The sequence below is a fragment of the Telopea speciosissima genome, chromosome 3 (genome assembly GCF_018873765.1).
Source record: "Telopea speciosissima isolate NSW1024214 ecotype Mountain lineage chromosome 3, Tspe_v1, whole genome shotgun sequence".
Taxonomy (NCBI): domain Eukaryota; kingdom Viridiplantae; phylum Streptophyta; class Magnoliopsida; order Proteales; family Proteaceae; genus Telopea; species Telopea speciosissima.
In genome coordinates, this window is record NC_057918.1 from 22,657,959 (window position 1) to 22,685,933 (window position 27,975).

At 39.0% G+C, this 27,975-nt stretch overlaps 1 protein-coding gene and 1 long non-coding RNA gene across 2 annotated transcripts in view; both read left to right on the forward strand.

Moving 5' to 3' along the window:
* LOC122656240 overlaps window positions 1-12,112 on the forward strand; it is an 18,059-nt gene extending 5,947 nt beyond the window's left edge. Inside the window, exons 2-3 of the long non-coding RNA XR_006332064.1 lie at window positions 644-742; window positions 12,098-12,112. This is a non-coding gene — a long non-coding RNA (uncharacterized LOC122656240). The remainder of the gene's footprint in view (window positions 1-643; window positions 743-12,097) is intronic.
* Window positions 12,113-12,417: 305 nt separating this feature from the next.
* LOC122656239 (calcium-dependent protein kinase 24-like) lies at window positions 12,418-27,972 on the forward strand. The gene is made up of 8 exons (XM_043850724.1): window positions 12,418-13,058; window positions 15,168-15,311; window positions 15,466-15,618; window positions 15,745-15,860; window positions 26,623-26,790; window positions 26,964-27,188; window positions 27,330-27,480; window positions 27,702-27,972. The coding sequence occupies exons 1-7, from the start codon at window positions 12,515-12,517 to the stop codon at window positions 27,456-27,458; spliced, it is 1,479 nt and encodes a 492-aa protein (XP_043706659.1). The 5' UTR covers window positions 12,418-12,514; the 3' UTR covers window positions 27,459-27,480; window positions 27,702-27,972.
* The last annotated feature ends 3 nt before the right edge of the window (window positions 27,973-27,975 follow it).

Here is a 27,975-nt window from a genome sequence, read left to right on the forward strand (position 1 = left end):
CTCACCACACCCACCATCCACCACCCAAGATCCAGCTCCGCCGCACCAAGAGCGAACTCTCCGAGGCCTGCAACGACACCGTGTCGCAAAAAACTGGCTCCATCGTTAACGGTTCGGATACTGGAATCGACCGAGGTAGTAGCGTTGGGGGAGGAATACCACTGCTAAAATTTATCACGACGGCCACCCCCAATGGTTCCACGTACGCGGATTCGGAGATCGGACCAGCGCCGTCCGTAGTGGCTGCAGGACTGGCGGTGGAGGACTTCTTTCAGGGGAACGAGATAGGGAGTTCAATACTGGAGGGTTGGAGCATGGAAGAAGGTAGCATTGAGGGGCTTAGATCGAAACTGGATAGGTGGCGAACGAAGCTTCCACCAATTTACAATCGTGGGTACGGGACATACCGGACACCTCGCCGGCATACTCGCAGACACACCGACTGCAAAATTGGGGGAGGATTGTTCTCGTGCTTTGGTAGCTCATATGGGTGTGAATGTACCTTCTTCTGTGGGCCCGGATCAAGGAAGAAGAAGCTTGGAAATCATGACAAGTATCCACAAAGCCCTTCTGAATCTCTGGTGCTATCTAAACCCAGTCGTCTCTTATAAGTTTTAGGGTTAGGTTTGAGGGTGGAGCAAAGAGTTTTGGAAACTCTGATAGTGGCCTCTGCAAGTGCTTGATTGTGGCATACAATGCTAGAAAGATACTAAAGCTCTATTGGATAGAATTACAATGCTTTGTACGGGCAGCAAAGGAAATACAGGGAGTGATGGTGAACAAATCAGAGTTTAGGTTTAGGTTTGAGGGTGGAGCAGAGAGTGATGGTGATGATTCGGTTCAGGCAAAGAGGTTGAAGAGGAGTGATTGAGTGGCAAACATTTTAAGGGATGGTTGCAACTCATCTTCCCCAATCGATTTTGGGGAAGATGAGTTGCAGGTTTTGTGTTTTTTTTTTTTTGGGTTCTTCTTAGAAGGGCAATTTTGTCAGTTCAAGTCTAATTTTTAACAGTGTTAGTCATGAACTGACGGAATGGGCTTATTTGTTACCATTTGCAAACCTCAAGGGGGTACGCAGAATTTTCCAAAATTGGGGGGTGAAAATATCCTTTCGTCAAACCTCAGGGGTGGTATGTGTAAATTTCCCTTTTATTTTTTATTTTTGGGTAGAAAACTATTGAACCTTGCGTTTTACAAACGACGACTAGTTTGGTCGAATTTTTATCTGTTGCTGTGCACTACAGCACTGCTGTGTCATTGGGCGATGTAACAGTGGCCATGTGTGTTTACATTCATAAGTTACTTGATTTAAAAAGATTTACCAAACCCTCCCCCCCACATGAGTAAAAAAAGTTAAGTGAATAACCCAAAATGCCTCAACATCTTTCTCTCTCCTTCTTCTTCTTCTCCTGATGGAACCAACCACTCCCTTGATCCCCCCCCTCCCCTGCAATCCCACCCCACCCTTCTCCTTTCAATAGCAGCCCTCTAATTTATAATCGGAACGGTCTATAAATCAATCGATGGGATCCCCTGGACCTAATGGGTTGATTCAAACCTGGAATTGCATTTATAGATAGGAATGGAGAGGCTTCGACTAGGACTGGTTCAACACAATCACAAAGACATGGCAGGTTGGAAAGATGCAACAGTAGTGAGATTTGTAAAGACCAGGAATCATGGGTTTGAATCTTTTTTGTGAGGGGAACGATCTCCCATAGTTTCAGGTCTTTTGGGCTTAGGAACAAAGAGTCGTATCAACTCATTCCAACCCATGGTAATGCAAATAGTAGAAAAGAGCATTATTGAACCTTTAAAAAATAAAAATAAAGAGCATAATATTAAAGAAGGGAATCGGACCTGGGAAAGAGACGAGAGGAGGAAAAGATGACAGATAGAATTCAGAGGAGAGAGCACACTCACAATAGGTAAGCCGCATATACACCCATCCTTCAAATTCAATGGAGAAGGGTGGGGCGGGATTGCAGGGGAGGAGGATCAAGGGAGTGGTTGCAGGAGAGAGTGGTTGGTTCCGTTGGGAGAAGAAGAAGAAGGAGAGAAGGATGTTGGGGCATTTTGGGTTATTCATTTAACTTTTTTTACTCAGGTTTGGTAAATGTTTTTAAATCAAGTAAGTTATGAATGTAAAACATAATTTATGGTTTTGTAAATCTTTTTTTAATCAAGTAGATCTAGGAAATTCCCCCTATATTGTTTTTGGGCAAGCGCAAGGGCATCAATGATTCCATGTTGATATGATTTTTTATTTCACGAGGGTGAAACGGTCATTTTGTGCACTTTTATGTATGACCATAGGGACCACACAATCATATAGCATTCTTTTCCCCTATTTTTTAATGGAAAAAAAAAATTTTAACAAAAAATAAAGTTTTATTTTTTTAAGAATGGATCATCTGTATGTGCATGTGAACATACATCTCAGAGTCAATCACATGTTTATTTTGTTTTCATAAATATCCCTCCTCCCCTTGTAAATGGCAAAAATAGGATAGGTGGTTGCCCCTCACAGGTGCACGTACGTGGGGAACTAAACTGTTACGTATGTAATGGACAGGCTACTCTCGTTTAGGGGGGAGTAGTTAATTAAGATTTTATATGTTTTAATTATTATTATTATTGTGTTTAATTAGAGGTGTCAATTCAAGGCCCGGCTTGCCAGGCCCGACCAAGCTTGCCTGGTTAAAGCCCGGCCCGATTACTAAACATGTCGGGCTGTTTAGTAATTGGGCGGTCCCGGTGTGGGGTCCTAGCCCGTCGGGTGCCCAACTAGTCCGACCGATTCCAGGCCGACCTAGATCGCCCTGTTACAGCCCGACCCTTTAACTTATAAACTTCCCCTCCCCTTCCCTCCAAATTTTCTTTTTTTATCTTTGTTTCTTTGTTGGTCTTTTACATTTATTGGTTAGATACACTTAACGTAGGTGAGATGAGGTTTAGTTAATAGTTTTTAGATCTTATTTTAGACGTGCTTCTATTTGGTATTGTGCTGCTATTTTTTTATTCCCCTCTACTTACTTTGTTAGATGTGTTTTCATTCGGTGTTGTGCTGTTATTATTTTTTCCTCTACTTACTTTGTTAGATGAGCTTCTATTCGGTGTTGTGTTGCTATTTTAGTTGGGATAAACTTTATTTGACTTTAAATTGAGGTGTACAGCGACTGCCCAACGGTGTGATGGTTTGAACTTCAAATTCTGGTTGCATGTCAATTAGTAAGCCCACACCGTTTAGAGACCGTTTAAAATTAAATGCCTCATTAGCCCGTTGTAGACCCGGCTTAGGCCCGATTAGCCTGAATAAGGCTGTCCCGATTAAAGATCGAACACTGATCGACCGAAATGAAACCGTACCATGCCTGCCCAAGACAAGCCCAAATGCCTAAACGGTCGGATACGGTGCAGCCTGTAAAATTTGTGAGACCCGACTAGGCCCGACCGAGACCGACCGAGCCCGACTGGTTGACACCCCTATGTTTAATTATTGTAGTTATTGTAGTACGTGGCTAAATAGTTACAAGTAGTGGAGAAAACTATGGTAGTTAGAGTTAAATTAGAGAAGGGGTAAGTAGTTATGGATAACTACTATTGTAATCTGAATTTTATAATTAGTAGAGTAACGAGTAAAGAAGGGACTTTTGAAAAATTATCTCTTAAGAGCTGTCTTGAGAAGAGGATTGGCCGCCTCCCAATTGCGTCAGGACGTCCGGTGGCTTCGTCCGTAAAGCCCCAAAACCCCTATCCCTCTCCTATTATTTCTCTTCTTTTTATTATTTTATTTTGTAGATTATCTCGCACGTAACATGAACACTTTTTTTTGTTGGTAGACAAAAATAGAGTTAACTGCATCACCGTCAACAAATACAATATATTCTAACTATCTTAGCATTATCAGATACGTAACTCCCAAAGCCATCCATCCTGACTCCCTGGTGTTAGCCACATAATGAGCTTAGCACTATCTGTCCAAATCTCTACACTCTAGAACCCTTTTGCAATTGCTTGTTGCATATGCTCCAAGATGCTTCTGGCCATTGGTGTCAAGCTAACAATAGGCCTCTGTAGACACCACATTTTGTCACCCTAGGGATCTTAGATGATCATTTCAAGACAAAGGGGATGACCCATCTTTTATATTATTAAAATACCCTTAGGATAGATTAATTAGGGAAATAAATTAATAACAGTAAAAATTATAAAATTCATGATTTAATCATATTTTGTCATAAAAATTTAGTATTTGATGATGGTGCAAGAATGGGTAGATTTGGAAATCATTTCATATGATTTTTGGCCATGTGGACCCCACACTTGAACAAATTTCCAGCTGATTTTTATAGACAAATTAGTTTCAAAACTCCATTCCATTGCGTAGCTTGGATCAGGTCGCGGGCCGACTCAAGACCCGACCGAATCTCAACCAAACCCATGTCACTCGTGCGGTCAGTATGCCAATGGCCAACGACACACCTTTAAGGCAAGCGTGGCTATTCTTTTTTTACTTAAAATTTTGTTTCAAATAATTAAAATTTGGAGTGCTGTTCTCTGTGCCGCAGCGCAGCCTGCGCCCAGGCACATGGGGGTGTGTGCAATGACTACCCTACCCCCTGCACAGGCTGCCCATGTGCCTGGGCGCAGGCTGCATTGCGGCACGGAGAACATTCTCCCTTAAAATTTTATGGAAAATCCCAAAAATTATCAACAAAGTTTTATAAATAGCCAAACTGTTAAGTGCATGAGGCGGTTGGAGTTGCAAGTAAGATTATGTAAGTAGTTAAGAAATTATTAGTAATTGGGATAGTTACGGTGGTGATGGGAGAAGTTATTAGGAGGTGTTGAGTAAATCGTGGGTTTATGGAGTTGGTCGGTTAGATTGTACTACTTATTACTTATTTAAAGAAGTCCAACTTAATAGAAAATAGAGATTGAATCTTAAATTATTCCTTAACTTATCTTGAGAAGAGGACTGGCGGCCTCCCAATTGTGCCAAGACGTCAGGCTTGGTCTGTAAAGCCGAACTCCTATCTATTTTCTCTCTCCCTCTCCCTATTATTTCTCTTCTTTTTCTTATTTCATTTTTGTAGATTATCTTGCACGTATCACAAACCCTCCCATACTCAAAACTCACAAAATCCCAGTATGAGAAATCCCTCTTTCCCATTCTCTACGAAGCCTCGAATTTCTGTCGGCGTTTGCCAAATTTTCAAAAAATGCCAAAAAAATATTAAACTGTTGCAACTTGAATCCTATATGTCTAATGTGTTCAAGAATGAATGGTACATGTGAAAGGAAATTCATGGTTTATATAGGTCTTTTCCATCAAAGGGCTTGAGAAAGACAATGAGAAAAGCTTATGACTCTAAAAGTTCATAGATGTATCCTTTGTCAAAAGACTCAGGGTTCCTCTCAAAGGGCTCGTGACTTCCATCAAAGGGCTTGGAAGAGATGCAGACAAAAGACTAAACAAGGAAAGGAACAGAAATTGAATTGAAATAAAATGAATGAAATGAACATTAGAGATCTCATATGTCTACCACCCTTTTCAGTAGGGGTTCAGGTATTGAATGAGGACATATCCACCCTATCAAAGGGCTTGGGGGTTCCATCAAAAGAGCTCAGAACAGGGCAGTCGTGTATCCTCATCATTGTGATGCATTAGGGTAATACATATATGACAATGACTTGCCTTAGGAGTTAAAGGATGTACATGTTTTCATTTAGTTTATTTCCGTGTATGCTGATTTATAAATGACATGCATACTCATATTTCAGATTCACTTATTCATGAAAAGCTACATGTATAAGTTATTTACTCATATATGCATTATTTTGTTCTATTAATATGATATCATTTCTCTCATTGGACTTGTTGAGCTCATCCCTCCTTTATATGATTCTTTACAAAGCCTACACACATACAATGTCAATGTGTTGAGTGCCATTTGGAGACGGGAAGATATGTAAAGTCTCCTAAATTGGAGACTATGGTACAAAGGCCAGATAAACCCTTTTGATTATGACTTTTATGGGAAGCAGTTTTCTGTACGGGAGTGTGGCTTACGCCAGCACTCCCATTTGTCTATCTCTCTCGCCCTTAAACAAGGGGGTAGAGGTGTCTTTTCACATGGGGAGGAGAGAGATAGACTCATGGGAGTGCTGGCATAGGCCACACTCCCGGACAGAGAACTTTTTCCCGACTTTTATTTAGTGATATTTGGGACAATGCTTTGGATGTAGTTGATGGGAAGCGAATGAACGAAAAAAATACAATGATGTTGAAAGTGTATTGATGTAAATGAATGTACATTTGGTGTAAATAGAAGAGTATAGAGATGTTATAACTTTAAGTTTAATTTCAATAATTGTTAGATGCCACTAGTATTGTTTTAGATTTTATTTTCCGTTGCCATATGTAATCTACACGTTTACAAATTTGCAGTTCTCACACGGCAGCTCATGAGAGTCAACCCCCATACTTTTTACCCTGGTATGGGGCATGACAGGTGGATTTTACTCCTCTCCATTTCCAGATCCATTATTTCTTGTTATTTCCCCCTCCAGAGTGCGACACATATGGCGGTCTTAAATCTAACGTCCCTAAATCATTCTTACTTTTGAGTAATGAACTAACTATGGTTATCCCAACCCAAAGCCTAACCAGGGTCAAGTTTAACCAAACCAACATTAAACCCAAGGTTAACTCAAACCGAAAGCCCAACCCTAATCTCAAGATTCACATCCTCTACTTCCATTATGTTCAAACCCTTCTTCCCAAACAAACACCGTCGTTGCTGCTCTCTTCTCCCATGAACATCATCTTCGCCGTTGCTGCTCAAAACGATTCCGGTGAGATCGCAGAGTTCGGCCGACGTTTCAAAGCCTTTCTTCTCCTCTTCTATGGCACCGTCTCAAACTATTCAAAGTCATTCTTCTCCTCTTCAAGCTCTATAGAGCCTCTTCCATGAACCAAGCTGCTCGATCTGGGCCTTTCTTCTACCTGTTTTTGGTTGAATATTACCCTATGATTCCATCATTCCAGCGTTGGACTGTAATCATGCCCTAGGCACCCACCGCCAACCATTGCAGCTTCACAACCTTCACCATGATTATACCGTCTCATGTCATTGGACTAGCATATGCTATTATTTAAGAAGAAGAAAGAAAACATTAAAAACTCACACTTAATGGCCTTTGTCAGTGAACTTGACAAGCCTTTTTCACGATTAAATGGGATTTTGATCCCGTTTCTCCATTCAACTCTGTTTTTTTGCCAATAACTGAATATGGAAAGGTTTTGCTCACAAATAATTGTTTATAGATGATAGAGGGTTATCCTTGCATAAAAATATCACGATGAGGCCTTTTAAACTTTATAACAGTGGGGTATCAAGAACTTTGTAATGATGTAGCTATAATGGAAAATTACCAGAACTGAATCTAATCAAACCATTAAAGTTTGAGTAGACGCCAATTTGTTTATTTAGGTCGGGTCCAGTCCGGCTGCTTGGTGGAAGAAGGGGAAAAGGGAGTGAAGAGGAGAAGGGCGCGATGGATTTACACTGAACTTGCAAGTGATCAAAATCAAAGTACCCATTTCGTTAATACAAGGAACATGAACTAATCTGTTACTGGAACTTAGCTTTTTACCCTGTAATTCGTGTAATATATTCTTTCATCTTCAGATTCAAGGGGGTTGCTTTCTTTCTTCTTTTTTTTTTTTCCTCTGAGATCAGTGTATCAGGTCTCTGATACAGCTTGGTTTGGTTCAGATTTGTTCTAAATCAGATGAATAAGAAGGCTCTTTAGCTACTATTGGAACTAACCCATCCTGTATTTACACTGAAACGATCTGAAAGAAGACGAAGAGAGACAAAGAAGAGAACCAGAACTGATAGATAAAGAGGAAGAGGAAGAAAAGATGAGTTGGGTTCTAGTTTTCTTGGTGGGAAGTCTTTGTGATGGTACTGGGAAAGAAAGGAAAATTGCGTGCGTTAGATCCACATGGGCCATGGCCATGAACGATGGAGTTGGAGTTGCTCTGAGTATTGCAGCTCCTAGGTTGGACTTCCGGCGGCAGCTTCTTTCGTCTCTCAATGAGGGCAATAAAAGAGAGAGAGAGAGAGGCGATGAGAACTTAGGGTTGAAGATTCGGTTGAGAGTGGCAAGAAGAGGTGGGCTTCCGGCAAAGTTGCAGCTCCTCGGTTGGGCTTCCGGCGGCAACTTCTTTCGTCTCTCAATGAGGGCAATAGAAGAGACAGAGAGAGGCGATGAGAACTTAGGGTTGAAGATTCGGTTTGAGTTAACTATGGGTCTAACATTGGTTTGGTTAAACTTGACCCGGGTTAGACTATGGGTTGGGGTAACCATAGTTAGTTCATTACTCAAAAGTAAGAGAATGATTTAGGACCATTAAATTTAAGACCGCCATATGTCACACTCTGGAGGGGAAAATAATAAGAAATAATGGATCTAGAAATGGAGAGGAGTAAAATCCATGACAGGTTGCCCCCTCTCTTCATCCCTTTTTTTTAACCCCTTTAGAATCCATTACGTAGAAGCTTATACTCTTAGGTCTAATGTGTTGCATAAACGATTGATTCAAGCAACCTTGATTTAGCATCATCAATAACTGCATTCACCAGCCCATAGCCTCCCAAAAGTTCATAAAATTATTACGGCTAGTGTCCGCTTTTATTTGCAAGCATAGATAGATTAAGTGGAAGCGAAAATAAGGATTCAGATCCTGTATCGTCCTGCCATCTTCGGTGAGAGTGACATGTGGAGACTCCTTGATCTAACGGTGAGATTTTAAAAAATTCAAATTGCTTTTAAAACAATGGGTTCTCTTGTCAAACCAACACAGACCGGTTCGACCAGACCAAAAGGATCGAACCGATCTTGAATCTAAAGACAAACCCTAAGTCGAGAATGCAATCGTCTTCTTCCTCTCAGATCTCCCCTCTGCTCTGCTTCCATCCCTCCTCTCTGTGAAAGGGCGCTGCTACAACCAACCCTAAGTCAAGTGTGAAACCGAGCCATCGTCTTCTACCTCCCAGATCTCCTCTCCTGCTCTGTTTCCATCTCTCCTCTCCGTGAAATGGCGCTGTGTTTTCACCTGGTTTTCAAACACAGCCTAAGCAAATGTAAGGGCTTAATAAATACAAAGAATAAACAAAGGCAGCTACTTGCAACCATTTATTCTGTTATTTAAGTTTTTTTGTTGCTAGCTTCTGCTCTTTATTTACAGAAAAATGACAATTAGTTGAATGACATGTCCCCTGAAAGAAACCTGAAAAGATTAGAATCTTCACGCAGTGTTTTTGGGAAATTATAGGGACATTCCAAAAGAGGTACAAAAAAGAAAAAGAAAGAGTAGACTACCTTCACTTGGGACATTATGAATTTTTTTATTTTTAACTTCAGGTGTAATTCTTTAAAAATCTAGATTTACAATTCAGTTTTTCTGTGAATTGATTCACTAGAGCTATCTGAAAATGTTTAATGTACAGAATGTGGCCCATTAAGTAGTTGGATTGCATTCAGGCTTGTGTTTCAGTAAAGTTCTTTTACTGGTTTCTTCAGATTTTACAAAATCTTTCTTAAGTCAATCAAAATTCTGACACTCGTATTATACTAGTTGCATTTGATCTTCATGGGGTTGCAGCAGCGCCCTTTCACGGAGAGGAGAAATGGAAGCAGAGCAGGAGGGGAGACTGAGAAGAAGAAGACGATGGATCGGTTTCACACTCGACTTAGGGTTGGTTGCAGCAGCGCCCTTTCACGGAGAGGAGAGATGGAGAGGAAGAAAACGATTTCATTCTCGACTTAGGGTTTTGTCTTGGGATTCAAGATCGATTCGGTCATTTTGGTCTGTTCGATCCTTTTAAAGGCAATTTAAACCTCCCCGTTAGATCGTGGAATCTCCATTTGTCTCTCTAACCAACGATGGCAGGACGATGGCAGGACTCATCTAGGCAGTAGAGAATCTGAATCCCGAAAATACTAGACACATTTATGAAATTTTAATTTTTTGTTTTAGCCTTTAGGTAAACAATGAAAATTTAAGATTTAATGAACATGGCTTTATTGTTAGTTTCTTGTTGACTACTTCAAATTAGAGATGTACATATAAAAAACACATTGCACTTACATAATATTGACTAGGTTCATATGATTAATAATCTCAACTGCTTTTAATCTATACTTAATTCTTTTAAACTCATGATTTGCTTTACGTGTTCTTGATTTTATTCTTAAGAATCATGCTTTTGCTAATGCCTTCACCAACAAATCTAATCTAATGGAGAGAAAAAGACAATTGTTTTGGTTAAAATTTAATATTCATATTGTTCGCACTTTGATATGTGAATGTGAACAACATAAAGAAGATGGTGCATATCTTTTCCCCCTTTCTCAAGAGGCCAAGACCCACTGATTCCTTCTTTGATAAGGAAAAAAAAATCGGATAATATAAAAAAAAGAGAAAAATATAGTGTTACATGGTTGGATCAAAAGCCAATCCCGTACAATTTCTATTTTCTAACTTTTTAAATTAAATTATGATTAGAACTTGATTCAAATTAAATTATGATTAGAACTCAATTTCTTTGGATATATTATTCATGTTATCATCTAATTATTCTCAACTTCTTTTTGAAATAGTTTGATTTTTTTTAAGAAAAAAATGAGATTGCATTGAAGATAAGTTGTATTGAAAATGGAAAAAAGTATGTTATGTAACTGCGTGATTCCAATGCCCAGATATAAAGACATTTAAAATTATCATCTTGCTTCCCATGAAATAAAAAATCCTTCCAAATTGATGTGCTTGCATATGCTCATTGGGCCCCACGTTGATGTAGGGTCATGAGACTACAACAATCTCTTGCCCATTAAAAGCGAGAATGAATCCTCTCCAACATGCTACCCTTTTTTTTTTTTTTTAGGAGAAAAGGAAAAAAAAAATATTAATTGATTAAGGAGAAACCATATACAAAGACTTAGTTGGACAAGCCGACTCAGCAAGGTTGTTAGCTATAGCACGACAAATAAGGTCACCCTTAGGAGTATAGTGAATATCAAGGCATAGGTTATGTATATACAAAAGATCTTTTAGTAACGACCACAGCCAAGGATTAGAAGTTGGAGATGGATGAAGATCAGCGATCTGTTGATTTGAGCACCACTTTTCTTTAATCTTCAACCCTAAGTTCCTTGAGAGATCAAACCCATTTCTAATACTAATCACCTCCGGATTAATGCCACTGCAATTCTTAATATACCCTGTCACAAGCAAAATGAAGCTACCATCTAGCGAAAAAATAATCGACCGTCCTGCTGAAATTACTCCTGAATTCTGGTATCCTACACAGATTAAGATAGGATAATTGAAATGAGGAATAGATGAAAGAATAGTTAAGTCTACCTCATCATGACTATTTGGATTTACAACTTGGGATGCAATAGGGGGACGATGAATCTCCAAATTGGACAACCAAAATTCTGTTTGTTTTAGAACCCAAGTAGGATCAGGCTCCAACATGCTACCCTCTCTAGTGCACATTTGACAGCTAGAGGCACTCAGGGTGCGTGCCTGGATGCTCCCAATTGTTGGAGAGGATCCAGATCCTTACTACTAGGTTGTGTGCAACTTACACCTGGACAAAACCTCCCTAGAATGATTACCTCCCCACTATAAAATGAAGACTCTCTCTAATCAATGGTGTTGTATACTTTAATTGGTCCACACTGGTGCAAGGGCCACCTAGCCTGCCAACTACCCCTTATCCTAAAATATAAAAATGAAGAGAGAGTTATATAACTGAGGCGTACGCTACATTTTCGGACAGAATTCTTTTTTTCAATATAAAATCTTCAAACAAATATTACACGTGATATTCAATGATTGTTTACCAAAAAAAAAGATATTCAATGATTGAATTGTATTTAGGGGAAACTTTGTTCTTACAAAACAGAGAGGAAAGAAAACACACAACCGGTGAAGTTTTACGTTGCATCACTCCGACCAATAATATGAGAGGGAAGAGCCAACTCACCAAGAAAGAAAACATCCAATGGGCAGAAATATCAAGTCATCATCAGACACGTGGGACCGATGATTGAGAATTGTAATCACCGGGAATCTTTCTCTTGCAAAAACAAAAAAAGAAAGAATGAAAACATTCAACCAGTGCAATTCTTTATTGGCATCATTCCGACCAATAAAACGAGCGAGCGAGAAGAGCCAATACGTTCCCACAGACAACACCGACCTGACTCACAAAACCATCCTTTCCTGACACATTCCCACTAATAAACAGAAATCAAAATATTCTGTTTGATTTGCCCGGCCCATAGAAAAATTGAAACAAGGGAAAGATAGAAAGAAATTAGTCTACAGAAGATTTCAAGAAACCCAGTTGGAGAAGAGGGAAGGGAAAGTGATCCTATCATCAAAATCTTTCTTTCGATTCAGAGCACGAACACCACGGCTCCACCCATGAAGAAACATTCATCATCTTCAAATTCAAAACCCATTTCAGTTCTTCCTTATAAGACCCAGAACCTCAGGGAGCTTTACCAGATCGGCCAGAAGCTAGGGCAAGGTCAGTTTGGAACCACATACCTCTGTACAGAGAAGTCTACAGGTAATCGATATGCCTGCAAATCTATACCCAAGAGGAAGCTTCTTTGCATGGAGGATTATGAGGATGTGTATAGAGAGATTAAGATAATGCACCACTTGTCTGAGCACCCTAACGTGGTGAGGATCAAAGGGGCTTATGAGGATTCTTTGTTTATTCATTTGGTTATGGAGCTTTGTGCTGGTGGGGAGCTCTTTGATCGGATTATTCAAAAGGGGCATTATAGTGAAAGGCAGGCTGCACAGCTGATCAAGACCATTGTTGTGGTTGTGGAGGCTTGTCACTCTCTTGGTGTCATGCATAGAGACCTCAAGCCTGAGAACTTCTTGTTTGCTAATTCTGATGAGGATGCTCCAATGAAGGCCACCGATTTTGGGCTTTCCATGTTCTACAAACCAGGTTGATTGATGGGTTCTTTCCATTTTATTGAATTCTATTCTTCTTTCTTTTCTATTTTTCATGACCTGAATCTATCCACTATAAGTTAAACTTGTTGGCTTGTTAATTTTGTGTTATCTTGATTCCCCTGTATTTCGTTTTCAATTCAGAGCAAAATATTTGTGATGGTAAAAGTTGCGCAGGTACTTGCGAATTGCCTTCTGTTTGAAGAGAAAGCAGGGTTGCCTTCCACTTAGAGGAATGTTTTTGTTGTCTATTTTTTTTATTAATGAATTAGCACAAGCTTTCATCATTACTGCAGAAATCAGATAGGTGACAAGTAAAAGAAGTGAAAGTGCGCCAGTCTGACATGCTTTATTGTGAAAACATTAGTATTAGGCTTTCAGCTATTGAGATTGGTCAGCATGCTTTACAAGGCTACGTTCTAAATGAGCTGAATCAGATTCATATGATTTTTAGGGAAGAAAAAGCTTTAGTATCTTAACGTCTCCATGGATCAATGTGAGCATGTACGAATATGAGGAACATGGAACTTTTGACTAATAGTGATTTGAAGTTGGAGGACTCATATTGATGATATAGTTTGTATGACTCATATATCGATGATATAATTGTGTGTAAATCTCCAGACTTTGGAAGGCATTATGCTTATAACAAAATGCTTTTTTTTTTTCAGGAATAAATTTTGTCAATTATTTGCAGAGTAGCATATTTTTGACAAGTCCACCCACATATTCACCTAAACAACTACTACATTTTGCCATCCGATCCGGTGTATTTGTTAAGGATACAGATCCCCCAAAGAAATGGAAGGAACTGGGTGCTTTTTCCTCCATCAAAGAAGATAAGGAGTTGACTAGTTGTAGAGGAAGGAGAGAAGTGAAAATGCTAAACTGACCACTGGGACAACATGAATATATAAGAGTCTGATTCAATGTGGTGGCTACTGATCTTCAGTAGGTCACTTCTTACAGATTCCTCTAGCTCCCATCACATGATGGTTGAAATAAGAGCAGTGAAAACCATACCTCAGTCTTCTGTTATTAAGAGAACACAAGTTGTAAGTATAAAGAGGCAGTGAGCCAGGGATGGATGTCTGTGTATCTCATTTGCATTAGTTTGATAATGTTTCTCTGATGGGTAGACTTAGTTATCGTCATTTTCTGGCTTTACCACATGGCAAGGTTGGATCATTGACTTGTGACCTATATATACATATACTCTCTCCAGTCTTCAAAGACTGTCCACTTGGGGCTTTTTAACTGTTCCAAAATATTAATCCATTTCAAGCATTTAATGCATGAAATCTGGTTGCTTTCCCATTTTTCCTATTGTCATACTAACATTTCCAAAACTTAAAAAAGCAAGGGGAAAACTTGGAAATAATTTAAGTGGGGAGTTTATTAAAATGTTTGTTTTTTCAAAAAAAAAAAAAAGGAAAATAGTTTTACAGTTTGGCTAAGGACTTGATATGTATTGGCATCAGAGGATGTTTAATGCACCTTTAAGATAGACCATCAGGATAACCTCGCAATGGCTTATGCATTATACATGTTCACATGCAAATGGCAGGAAACCACCATGGAATAGGTCATGATGGAGATTACCCAGTGCCCAACCTTATTGAATGATCATAGTTTTGAGACATCTAGCCTGCAAACTTTTCGTAGCATTCTCCATTCATTTCAATCTGTCATTAGATTGGGTAGTTGCCAACTACTCTAAGTTGGTTTGCTTTTAACTTGTAGGGATTACTCTGTTGGACCAAGTTACAGTGGGTCCCAATTGATATATATATATATATATAAAATATGGGAAGTAGTTTTCTGTACGGGAGTGTGGCCTATGCCAGCACTCCCATGTGTCTATCTCTCTCCTCCTCAAAACAAGGGGCAGAGATGTTTTTTCAAATGGGGAGGAGAGAGAAAGACTCATGGGAGTGCTGGCATAGGTCACACTCCCAGACAGAGAAATTTCTCCCATATAATATATCTAATTTAATATTTCTATGACCATGATGGACCAGTTTCTATTCTCTCCCTTATTTAAATCCAGTTTTATTTTTTTTGGTGGCACTTTGTTATATCTGAATTATTTTTGTCTTTACAGGGGATACTTTTTTTGATGTCGTTGGAAGTCCATATTATGTTGCACCTGAAGTGTTGAAGAAACAATATGGACCTGAAGCAGACGTATGGAGTGCTGGAGTTATTTTATACATCTTATTAAGTGGTGTTCCACCTTTTTGGGCAGGTAATGTTGATGAGTTCATATGTACTGTTCTCCGTGCAGGGATATTCCACCCCCATCTCCCCCCCCCCCCAAAAAAAAAAAAAAAAAGAAAAGAAAAAAACTGGAACCATATTTTTTTACCAGTTTTTTATTTGCTTCTCTCTCTCTCTTCCAGAGACTGAATCAGGGATCTTCAGGCAGATTTTACAAGGGAAATTAGATTTTCAATCTGAACCATGGCCTGGAATTTCAGAGAGTGCAAAAGATCTGATACGGAAGATGCTTGATAGGAACCCAAAGACAAGACTAACTGCCCATGAAGTGCTCTGTGAGTCATTTTCAGCAGTATTGACAGTTTGTTAGAAAGAACTCTCTAAGAGAGTTAATGCATGTCTTAGTATTGGTACACCCTTAGCTCTATTCTTCATGATGTTGAGATTAAATTCTTTACCAGGTCACCCATGGATTGTGGATGACAGAGTTGCTCCAGATAAACCTCTGGATTCTGCAGTTTTATCACGCTTGAAGCAATTTTCTGCGATGAACAAGCTTAAGAAGATGGCTTTGCGCGTAAGCTTATATCAATTTGTTTTGTTGTTAATTGATCACTTAGGTGAATTTTGATTATTGTTTTTAATTATAAGAGACGTGTGAACAGTGAATTGCATCCGCTTGTAATTTTCGTCACTCCTACATACTTTCTTTGCAGTATGTAAAGATTTGAAATTTACTGTGGTTTAAAGGCCACTTATTGTGTGTTGAAATTTAGGAGGATTAGATCAATGGGTGAAATGGGTTCCCCTTATGTTGCTCCATTCAGTAATCGGTAACACCAAGAAGTCAAAGGAAATAAGAAATGAATGTATAGAAAAGTGTGGTGGGGGCTGATGTATTCTTAGCTCTGTTTTGTTAGAGATTGTCTGTTTTCATGTATGTCTCTCTTGTTCCTTTGTTTATTTTCTAACTAAATTTTGTTCTTATTCTCTCCTCCCCCTGCCTCCCCCCCCTAAAGAAATAAAATAATCTTCGCTTCTTTCTCCCTCCTCCCCCAAACAAAGCTAAGATGTGGATGTATATGTTTATGATGTACTGTTAATGTCTTTCAAACCTCTAAAAGATTTTAGACACCTAGGATCTGACATTCCCTAAATCCTTAATCCCAGTTTACCCTGTCCTTCTCCACCACTGTACACTTACAATTCTATTAGCAGAATTCCAAATGTACAGTGTAGGGAAACAATTTCTTGAAGATACATACCCTCCCATCAATTATCTTCTGGAAGCCTAATCTTATGCCAATTACCAACGTTATATATGGTCTAGTGGCTCATTAAAGGCAGAACTCTCCTAATACACTTCCAAGGTACTCTCAGCATTGCTTCTTTCTGCTTCTGTTGAATCAGAATCATTACTTGACAGCTTGCAAATAGAACATATCACCCCATGCCACAAAGATGGCTGCTTCATAGGAAATCTCCAAATCTTCTTGGCTAGCAAAGTAAAAATCTTGCTGTCCACATTACCAAATTCCAAACTCCCCATCATTGTCAGCAGAGGGAGAGTCTCCTAACCTATCAAATAATCTCTCTGGCTCTCCTCGCTTCCCACAAAAACCCCAAAAGATATTCTCAATGGTATTGAAAGCCTTTTGAGGTATTCTAAGCACTGACAAGTAGTGTGTGAGAAGGCTCCAAAATGTGGATTTAATCAAGGTTTCTCACCCCACGCCCTCCTCCTCCCACCCTCCCCAACAAAAAAGAAAAAAAAGCCTAGGGTTCTGTGGAATTTGAAGATCCTATGGATCCTTTATCAAAGATTCGGTAAGCTTGCTGTGCTGTTATGAATATCAAACCCACTATTGTGAGGCTACCTAATCCAATAGGATGACAATTTTCTATACAAGAGTTTCATTAGCTGTTTCTTGTATAGGTAGGAGGAAGAAATTTAAGTTGGGAGTACAAATGTATCAACCAGCTAAAGAAATTTAAGTAGGGGGAAGAAATTTATGTTGGATGGAAGTAAGCCATGGGTACCATCTATTACAAGTAATTAAGTTTCATGCTATATCTTGTTGGGCATGGAGCATCTCCACCAATTAGTAAAGAATGCCTGCAGAAAATTTTAGACCCATACATCTGTAAGGGTTTAGGACTTCTGGAGGCAATAGTCTTATAGATGATCCTGAAGCCAATTGAATACTGAGGACTCAATATTTCAGTTGATGAAAGGATGAGCCCTGCTAGCAGATCTACAAGTTTAGTCAGTGAGGTCAAGGGTGCCAAGGAGGGAGTGCTACGTACCCAAGATTGTATTTAATTTTTTACGTAATCACCTTTGTGGAGGTGTGTTTCAGCTTGACAGTTCCCCTTCCAACAACTTTTGAAGTCGAACAGTTCCCATAAAGAAATTTATTCATCATTCCTGCATTGGTAACTGAAAGATTGGAGTCTCGATGGGCATACTTCCTTTGGAAAGGTTGCACTAGAGTTTCATCTGGAATCAGGTTCTGAACCTAAAAGGCTGGGTGGTCTTGGTCTGAGAAATACTTTGATTGATGAATAAAATCATTGTTGGCAAGGACCCTTGGAGGTCTACTACTGAAACAGCCAACCAGGAACTTGTGGGGTAGGTTTCATTTAAGTTAAATATATGGCTTGCAAGTACTAGAGAAAAGTCTTTCAAGTAAATATGTGGACATAATAAAAGGTATGTATGATGATGCGGTGACAAGTGTCTGTTGGGGGGCCAAGGTATTGTTGAGTTACATTAAGGATCAGCTTTAAGCCCTTATTTGTTTGCGGTTATCATGGATGATTTAACTAGAGACATTCAAGATGAGGTTCCTTGGTGTATGCTTTTTGTTGATGATATTGTTTTTGTGGATGAGACAAAAACAAGGATCAACGCCAAGTTGGAGTTATGGAGATCGACTTGGAATCAAAACGTTTTACGATAAGTAGAACGAAGATGAAGTATCTGGTGTGTAACTTTGGTTACATTAGGACGGATAATGAGGTGGTGAAAATTGGTGAGAGGGAGATTCCGCAAGGTGATTATTTTAGGTATCTGGGGTTGAAGCAGTTAGCGTCGACCTTAGGCAAGTCCTGCTTGAGGGTCAGTGTTCTCAATGGGATTGGTTCGAGCGATAGAGGCAACGAGAGCAAAGGAATTTTGAGTAGTTTCCCGTGAAAGACGTTCTTTGCAAGCAAGTCATCTCACTCCTGGTCAACCATTACAAATGGCTTATAAGTCATTCAATCCCTAAAGGGGGTTAAAGCTCAACCCGGTGCATGGGCTATGACAGACTGACCAAGACAAGGGGCCGAGAAAGGAAGAGGGAAGATTCACAACGATGACTGTCTTTAGAAGGAGTGAATGAGCCCAATGGAGAGTCAGGTGCGCGCTTAGCAAGAAAACCAAAATTCAACAGGGGCGCCAGTGGTAAATCAGCTCGACCACTGGGAGAGAGTGGTCTACGATCAGTTGCATACGAATAGTTTAATCTTAAAAGCCAAATCATCTGAGCTAGTTGATCCAGGGCTAGGCCAAGGGGTTAAGCTTAACTTACTCGAGAAGGAGCTATAGACGTGCAATTCATAAATAAAGAAGGTGATATAGAGGATGGTGTTTCACCGAGAATTAAAATAGGATGGACGAAGTGGAGAAATATGTTTGGAATGTGATCGGAGAATTCCCTTAAAACTTAAAGGAAATTTTATAGGATAGTCATACGACTGGCTATGGTGTATGGTGCGAAATGCTGGGCAATTAAGAAGCATCATATAGATAAACTCAGTGCAGTGGAGATGAGGATGTTGAGATGGGTGCGTTGCAAAACTAGGAACGATAAAGTAAGGAATGATCATACTAGAGCTGATTTGGGTGTAGCTCCGATACATGATAAGCTACGAGAAAGTCCTTTGAGGTGGCATGGCCATGTTCAACGGAGGCCTTTGGATGCTCCAGTATGGAGGAGTGATTTGATTCAGATTGAAGGAACTAAAAGAGCCAGGGGCAAACCTAAAATGGTCTTAGGAGAAGTGGTGAGGAAAGACATATATAGCTTGGGCCTTGTATCAAGTATTCAAGTATGACCTCGAATATAGCTGATTGGAGTGAAAGGATCCATGTAGCCGACCCCATTTAGTTGGGATAAGGCTGAGTTGTTGTATATGGCTTGCAATTGGAAGAACTTAATTGTGGCTGATAATCATGCATGACAATTTGTCCTTCACTCAAGGCCTCAAAATCAGGTGGGTGATGGGTAAGGCTAGCTTTTAAATTGATATTCTGTATAATAACCAATATCCTTATCCATTGAGGCTGGCCTAAAATAAAGGAGCTTTTGTTGCTAATTATGTACAAGATATTTATTCCTTTGATGGTGTGTCCTGTTCTTAGAAATAGGTTCGACAAATGTGAATCTAATGAGCTGGAACAGCTGTTTGGTGGGTTATTCATTTCTTGATTGAAACATGCATTATAGATTAAGAATCTGGAACTTCCAGATTGTCCTGAGTCAAATGTTAAATTGAGCCTTATTTTACAAAGTAGTATATAAAGAAGGAATCTCCTCAAAGATTTCAAGTTTTTGTTTGGAAAGCTTTGTTAATTCTCAACCTCGCTATACAACCTTACAGATGCTTTTCTAAAACTTAGAAAGTTTAGTAGTTTGAAGCTGGGGGTAGGAGAGAACCCTAAGCGGAATATGTACAAGAGGCTTCACTTTATAAACCTCTACACTGAAAGTATAGTTACAATACAAAAATGTTCTACAATTAGTTCAGATCTCTGTAGTTGTTAGAGTTAACTCTGGGCAAAATATGTCAGGAAGATATGTGAATACTCTGCAATTTCTGCAATTCTTTAAGCTTGAACAGAGTAATTTTTCAAAGCTTTTCCATTCCTTGCCATCCAAATGCTTCAAAGAATAAAATTTATCTTATGGAAGAGGGGGGGGGGGGAGGACGCTCCAAAGAGCAGCTGCAGATATAAAAGATCATGTTCTTTTTACTCCCAGATGAAGGCCTGCGAGTTGAACCATATTACAAATCGTCTAGTTTCCATTATCCTCCTTGCATATGTAAGGAATTCAAAACATCAATAGAAGCTTCATGAACAGGCATGCAATTTATCAGCAGATGAGGATTTATCTTCTTGAGAAAATAGGCAGATATAACATGCAAACACGCATTAAAGTAGCTCTAGAAGTCAGATGGTCAGCAACGAAAATGCTATCTTGAAAAACTACCTACACAAAAAATTTCACCTTAGTGTAACTTTCTGAATGAGTTGCATCATCTGTTCCAATTCCCAGTATTGCTACACCTGTTACTTTGTCGCCCTTTTTGCTTAGGAGTTCTAAACTGATTTAACATGACCTACCTTGGAGGTTTCTTGGGTTATGCCAGCTGCATGAGGTCTTGCTTCACTGCTTCTTTTAACTCCTTTAATGATTCTTGGTCAGCTGGCGATTACTGAGTACCAACCCAAGTATTGAACGCTTTGGTTGTTTCTGCCTGTTGCTGTTCTCTGGAGTAACCAGTATTTAAGGCACCAAAGATGTTTTAATGAGTATGCTAAATCAGAAGATAAGCATACAAGGTTGCACTGAAAGTATGGAAATTGATGCTCAGATGTGCTTGTATCTGTAAATATTATGCAGTACAAATGTACGCTAGCTGTTGGAATTTTTTTTCTTGTTTGCTTGACAATTGGATTGAGGGTTTCATATATCAGTCTCTTGGGTGCCTAATACAGTATGGTGAGGCCTTATTGAAAGAAAATGTAGAAGAGTACAGTGTAGTAAAGCGGTTACTTTTGCTTTTTGGTGATGTTCTCCGAATCTTAACAAAGTCTTTTACATAGATGCTTATTATTGATCCTTTAATGGAAGATAGAATAAAGAGTTACTCAGGAGGTTCTCGCCCGGAAGTGGTTGATGAGGAATATCCTCCCACAATTGTTAGTGTCTGATTCTTTTTTCTCATCATTTACTTCTATTTTTTATTTTTCTTGATTTGATCTTGTGGTATTGTTTCACAATATTTAGAATGATGATAAGCCAATTCTTTAACTCTTGACTGAATTCTGAGTCATGAACTTTGCTACCTGAACTTCTACCTGATCACAATTTGTATTCGAATTCCTTTTGTGCCTGCTTATTCTATTAGTTCTGTGATAAAAGCTTAGCAACCAGAACCTGTGAAGAAGAAGAGAACTGATAGAGAAAGAAAGAAAGAGATTGAGGGAGGAGGGCTTGTGTCGATAGATCAGAATAGTATCTACTGCCAGCCAGCAACTTTACTTGTGTTAACTGAGATTACAAAGTAGAAATAAAATAAACTACTTAGACTTCTTAGCTCGCTATTAGTTATCTAATCCTAACCACACTGTGAATCTGAAACATACTAGGAAACCAATACTAATTACAATAGGAAAATCACCCATAACAGTAACACACACACAAACAGACACACACATATGCTAACACTCCCCCTTTGGCCCCTACGGCCCTTTGGAATCAACCCACTAATGCAAGCGACGGAATACAAGACAGCGTACCCCCAACACTTTTGTCATGGGCCTGTTATATGCTGTACTCCCTCCATTCCACAAAGATAGTCCTGTTTGAAGTTTGCACTGTCCCAAAAGTGTTGTCAATTTTAGAAACCATGATATGAAGTTTTGTTGGATTTTCCATAATGCCCCTATTTACTCAACCACATTCATTGTATTCATTTATCAATTATCGTAATTGTTTCAGTCTACTACCTAGACCAAATTAATAGGGGGAATGCTGGAAACAGGGTTTGAATTAGTGGGTGATTAATGCATTAACAAAAAACCTCCTTAAAATGCAAATTTTTGTTCCATCAAACAAGACAGTCTTTTTGTAATAGAGGGTGTAGCGCCCCCAAATCCGAGTTAAAGATATGGGAATTGGCCCGATGTGTGATAACGGCCGATCATCTATATCATACATTCTACAATGGACAAATTTGAATTCATAATCATAAATACCGCAGCAGAAGACTAAAACATCATAAATCATCTACATATACTGGCTCGGGAGGCCTTAACATCCACAGGATCGGATATCAATTAATTACATTCATACTCATCTTCATATCATCACCTGACTCATTCATCTATTCAAAAGGCTAAGTAACACTGTATTTGTAACTCCACAGTTAACCTCTAACTTTTATGTCATATTACATCATTTCAAAATATCATAACAAAAGAAATGTCTAAAGTCTCTGCATCATCCTCATCCCTCTGAGGGATGTACATCGTTCCCCTGATTTCTGAAAGTACAGGCAGTGCATCGACACTGAACATGTTCTGACTCTATATAACATCATAACAATGGGGTGAGCTTAACTAGCTTAGTGAGACGAATCACATCACATCGATAAAGAAGTCCTACATACATGGGGAAACATACTAAAATCATGTTGAACTCATGAATGCATCAATCTGGACTATAATACATATCTCTGGTCATACATAATTATCATGCATAGGATTCAAAACTACTATTGAAAACATGCTCAGTAAAACATAGCTTATCCCTTTTACTTTCTTTTCTTTTCTTTAGTTTTCCTTACTCTTGAGCCTCTACGCCATGCCCCTTTTTTGCCCAGCCTTTGGGGCTCGACGGATCTGGACGTCTACCCTCTCTCAACGCCTTGCCCGTTTCTCACCCAACCTGCGAAGCTCAATGGATCTGGGTCGTTTCTTGAGTGGTTGTCTGCGTACCCTCAATGGCTTGTCCGTTTCTTGCCCCCTACAGAGCTCAACGAATTTGGGTCATTTCTTGAGTAGGATGTTTGATTCCTCTCAATGCCTTGCCCGTTTCTTGCCCCCTTCGGAGCTCAATGGATCTGAGTCGTTTCTTGAGTTTGACATTGACTGGCCTTTCATTCTTTCATTCTCTTTCCATTCGTTTACTCGTGAGGTTCATTAGAATCTTAGAATCACAGTATACTAGGATTATATTCATACTATGTATGAATCACATCATACTAGTATTATATTCACAGTAGATCATCGTGCTAAACATATAATGCATTTCATTTAAAAACATAACTCCATGATACATGAAACATGCTGCAATAGGAAATACTGTAAAACATATGCATTATGATAGAATTCCCCTCAATTCAATGTCTCTACTATGTACTTGTAGCTATACTGCTCTTAAACAACCTCAAACGATCCGATTTCTTGAATCACAAGGCTCCTACATAACAATTCATATGTATTAGGCCCTCTTTAATTGCTCTTAGAATAGTATGTAAGGTCCCCCACCATTCCTACTTAACAAACCTCTCTAAACAGCCCTCCTTAGGGCATTCGGGTATTACCACTTACCAGTTGACTGGTACGGAGAAAACAGCTCAGGAATGGCACTTCCGCCACTATTTTCCCAAGAACACTACGGGGTTTCATCTCCCTTCACTCATACTCATACTAATACACCATCCTATATCCACTGGGCATGCATATGTACTTTAAAACCATAAAGAATCAAATAAACTAAGATGGAGATCAAAATTCTACCACTTGGGTGTCAAAATCCTTTTTTTTAGAACTTCTCCTTTCGATCCCTAAGATCTGAGACCTGTACACTTTGATTGCAAATCAAATCCAAAGCCCTCTAATCCACAATCCCCCTCCTTTACTCTCTTCCTCTTCTTTCCTTTCCTTTCCCTTTTCCTCTGGTTTTTCTCTAAGTCTTGAATAAAAAATAAGAAAAATGAGTCAAAAGCCTGACTTAAAGGTCATTTTTGAGCTCTGATGGTCGACCGGCAGTCAACTGGCTATACTGCTGAACTTCCCGGTCGCCTATCGATCGACCAACAGCTCAACTGGGACGATTTGGTTGACCGGCAGCACACTGGGGTCGGGGGAGGGGTCAGAATCAAGACATGCGTATTTTCTAAAGTAGGCATTACTGTAATGTGTGTCTGATCATGTGTGTTAGGCAGAATGATGATATTTGTTTGTTCCAAAGATTTCTTTCTTTGGGTTCATTAGCATTAGGGTATTTCATGGTACTATAGCTTTGATGTTGTATTTTTATTGCTATCTTTTTATTTCTTTTCCTAATTAACAAACAATGTTCAAGGTTTCGCCGAAATTTCACGAAATATTTCGGTTTTGCAAGATGTTGGAATGAAACTCCATGCTATATGTAAAAAGTGCAAGTTTTTGGTCGAAATTTTGATGATATGTGTGGTTTCGGTATTGTTTCGACTGAAACTATGTAAACCTTTAATACAAAACGTATAGATTCGAAAGACCCCCGGTTTCGACTCTAACGTTTGTGGAAACTTGTTTTTTTTTTTGTGTGATTTTTGGCCAAATTACTTCCATACAAGCATGGAACAAGTTTAATCTTGTCTGGAACTCGATGTGGTGCTATGAATCTTGGATGGGCAAAGGAGTGACTTGCTTATATTCTTCACTCTCATATCTTTGACTCTTTGTAATGAATTTGATAATTAGGAAACGGTTTATAATTTTATGTTTATTCATTTATAATGCAGATTTTAGTTGTTTTAATTGAATTATGTGTGTTCTAGTACCAAATTTTGTGTGGAACAGGCCACATTAGAGAATGTATTCAACAATGCATAACGTATACTACCAACCTAGGGTCCAAAGTCAAACTTCCATTTTGAGTGCATCTTTTTTTACAATCCATGGGTCCCACTATATTTAGATGGCTTAAAATAAGGTTTCTTAGAAGTTTTGGGACCTAATAATAAGGTTTCTTAGAAGTTTTGGGACCTAATATGGCAATTTGGGCCTTGAAATCATCCATCAAAACCATCGACAGACCGAAATTTCTTTGTTATGCGAAATATTTCGGTTTCCTGAAAACTAGGTAACAAATACATGGCTGAGAACTACGTTAGAAATGTTATAAAAGGGTATTTGTTGGGGATGTAATTTGATTATTATGCACCATGGAAATAAATTGGATGTTTTTTGATTTTGCTGCATACCTGGTTTTTTAGTCCAAGAGAACACCTTTTGGTGATAATTCCCAGAGGTCTTCTTCTGTTTCTTTGTTTCCCTCTTACAGACCAATCACACTATGTTTGGTCCTTCCTCTTGCTAAATGCTTTTCTGACTTTTGAGATTCTAGTATTCAATTGTTAGAGGGTATTAACTTTCTACTATGGCAAGAACCAAAATCTCAAGTGATGCAGGACACATTGTGGTGCTCTATCAGTATGGGTCTTTATGCTGTTTGGTAAAGTCTTAGCCCCACCCCGAAGAAAGAAAGAAAAAAGAGCAATTAGAAGAGAAGGCTTGCTAACAAAGGTTTAGGGCTTAACTGGTTATTATAGATAATACTTCAAAGGAGGGACCTTTTATTTCTAATTGTGGGGTTAAGGTGCAAGAGAAATAAAGAAGACAAAGTAACTACTAAAAAGTTGTAGAATAATATGATTCGAATGGAACTGGACTCCTTTTCTTCTCATCCTCCCTATTGCTGTCTAATTTCCCCTGCAGATTGAGCTCTTCCATCGAGGCCATCAACATCCCAAAGTGATTAACTAAAAAGGTGACTAAAAAGTGATAGAATTGTTAGATTCCACATCGGCTATGAGTGGGATCCCCATTCTGTTCATATACCTGGTAGTACCTCCACTTAATGGACTGGTCTTTTGAAGCAGGAATCTAACATGGTAGCAGAGCATGTCCAGATCTTTCTGCGGGTCCTGGTCCTGCTTCAGTGTGTCCCCTTCCTTCATTCACGTGTACGGTGGTTCCAACCCACCTACATGTGAGGGGAGTGTTGGATCCCACATAGGCTGCGAGTAGGATCCCCATTCTGTCAATATACCTGGTAGTACCTCCACTTAATACACTGGTCTTTTGAGCTGGAAATCTAATAAGAAATATCTCATTTGTGAGAAAAATAAAATTAATTTACATTTCCTATCATTCTTGTATGATGTTGCTTTTGCAAGGGATAAGTTAATCCACTAATTGTAGAGTTGGGAAAGTGGTAGGGATTTCAGTAGCAATTGGTTAAGGATAATAAGGTTGGAATTGAAAATTGTCAAAGACTATTGACTACCTAAAAATGATAGAATAGTCTACTCCTCATGGGACAAATGGACTATTGTGCTTTTTCTTAGCCTCACAATAGCTGTTTAATTTGCCTCACAGATTGACTAATTGAAAAATTTATCGAATTATATCATGAGATAATCAAAGCTAATTTGTGTCAACTCCTCTTGTAGGATCTTACTTTTGCAAGGGATATGTTGTGAATTGTTTACATTGACAAAATCTATTTGTGCAGGTTATAGCAGAAAGCCTGTCAGAGGAAGAAATTGGGGGTTTAAAGGAGCTGTTCAAAATGATTGACACAGACAACAGTGGAACAATTACTTTTGATGAGCTAAAAGAAGGTTTAAAAAAAGTAGGCTCTGAACTCATGGAGTCTGAGATCAAGGCCCTTATGGAGGCGGTGAGTAAATTTATAGGAAGACATCGATTGAATTTTACGCTCTGTTAAGGTTGTGTACATTTATGATAGGACTTTGAAATGCTTATGCAGTCACCATAGGGTTCTTTTGCTTTCTTTATTTCTACTATGAGCTGCCTAGCAAGATGAAATCTTAACATGGAATAGTTTGGCAGGCTGACATTGACAATGATGGAACGATAGACTATGGTGAATTCCTTGCTGCTACCATGCACATGAACAAGATGGAGAGAGAGGAGAATTTGATGTCTGCCTTTTCCTTTTTTGACAAAGATGGTAGTGGTTCTATAACCATTGATGAGCTACAGCATGCTTGCAGGCAGTTTGGCCTGAGTGAAGTCCACCTGGATGAGATAATCAAAGAAATTGATCAAGACAATGTGGGTCCTCCATCTTCATAGTACAAAGTCTAAAGTTTCAAGTGTACATGTTTTTCTAGGCAGTGAATTTTCTTCTCAATGTTATTAGGTGGAATCTATTGTTTAACGCTAATTTTCATTACTTGGCTTTTAATTAAACAGGATGGGCAAATAGATTATGGGGAGTTTGCTGCAATGATGAGGAAAGGCAATGGAGGGATTGGGAGGAGAACTATGAGAGGCAATTTGAACTTCAACTTGGGTGATGCCTTCGGAGTAACAGATTCGTGATGTACGTTACTGGCTGACCTAGGTAATGTAACTGCAGTCAATAATTTTGTATAATTAAGCTGTGCACATATGCGGTAAGAAGAAAGCAATGCTTAAACCTTTTGATTTGTGGATTCTGGTCATTACTTTGGTTGATGTCTACTAAAGGCTGCCCTCTAACCATAAAATTTTCAAGGCCTACTGTATGCTAATTCATTCCATACGAGTACAATCTACTTCTCTTATGTCTTTTCTATTTTGCAGTGGGATTCAGGGTCCAACCACAAATGCAAGTATATTACGAAAAGCTCAGTTTGGATCATGGGGCTTCAAATAACCAGAAATTACCTTGATTTGCATAGATCAGGTGGAGAGGCATCGCCATCTCGGGAATTGTATCCTTTATCTCCATGCTTAATTCCCACAATAATTAAGAATTGAGACCTTAACCTGAAGTTGTGGAGTTTTATTTATATTTGAGATATGGAATTTAGTGCCTTAAATAGAAATTCTAATCTATAATCATGTCAAATCATCC

Coding starts and splice junctions, on each gene's coding strand:
- LOC122656239 (XM_043850724.1), top strand. CDS start 12,515: ATGAAGAAACATTCATCATCTTCAAATTCAAAACCCATTTCAGTTCTT. Junction 15,619..15,744: donor AACTGCCCATGAAGTGCTCT/GTGAGTCATTTT, acceptor ATTCTTTACCAG/GTCACCCATGGATTGTGGAT. Junction 15,861..26,622: donor TTAAGAAGATGGCTTTGCGC/GTAAGCTTATAT, acceptor CTATTTGTGCAG/GTTATAGCAGAAAGCCTGTC.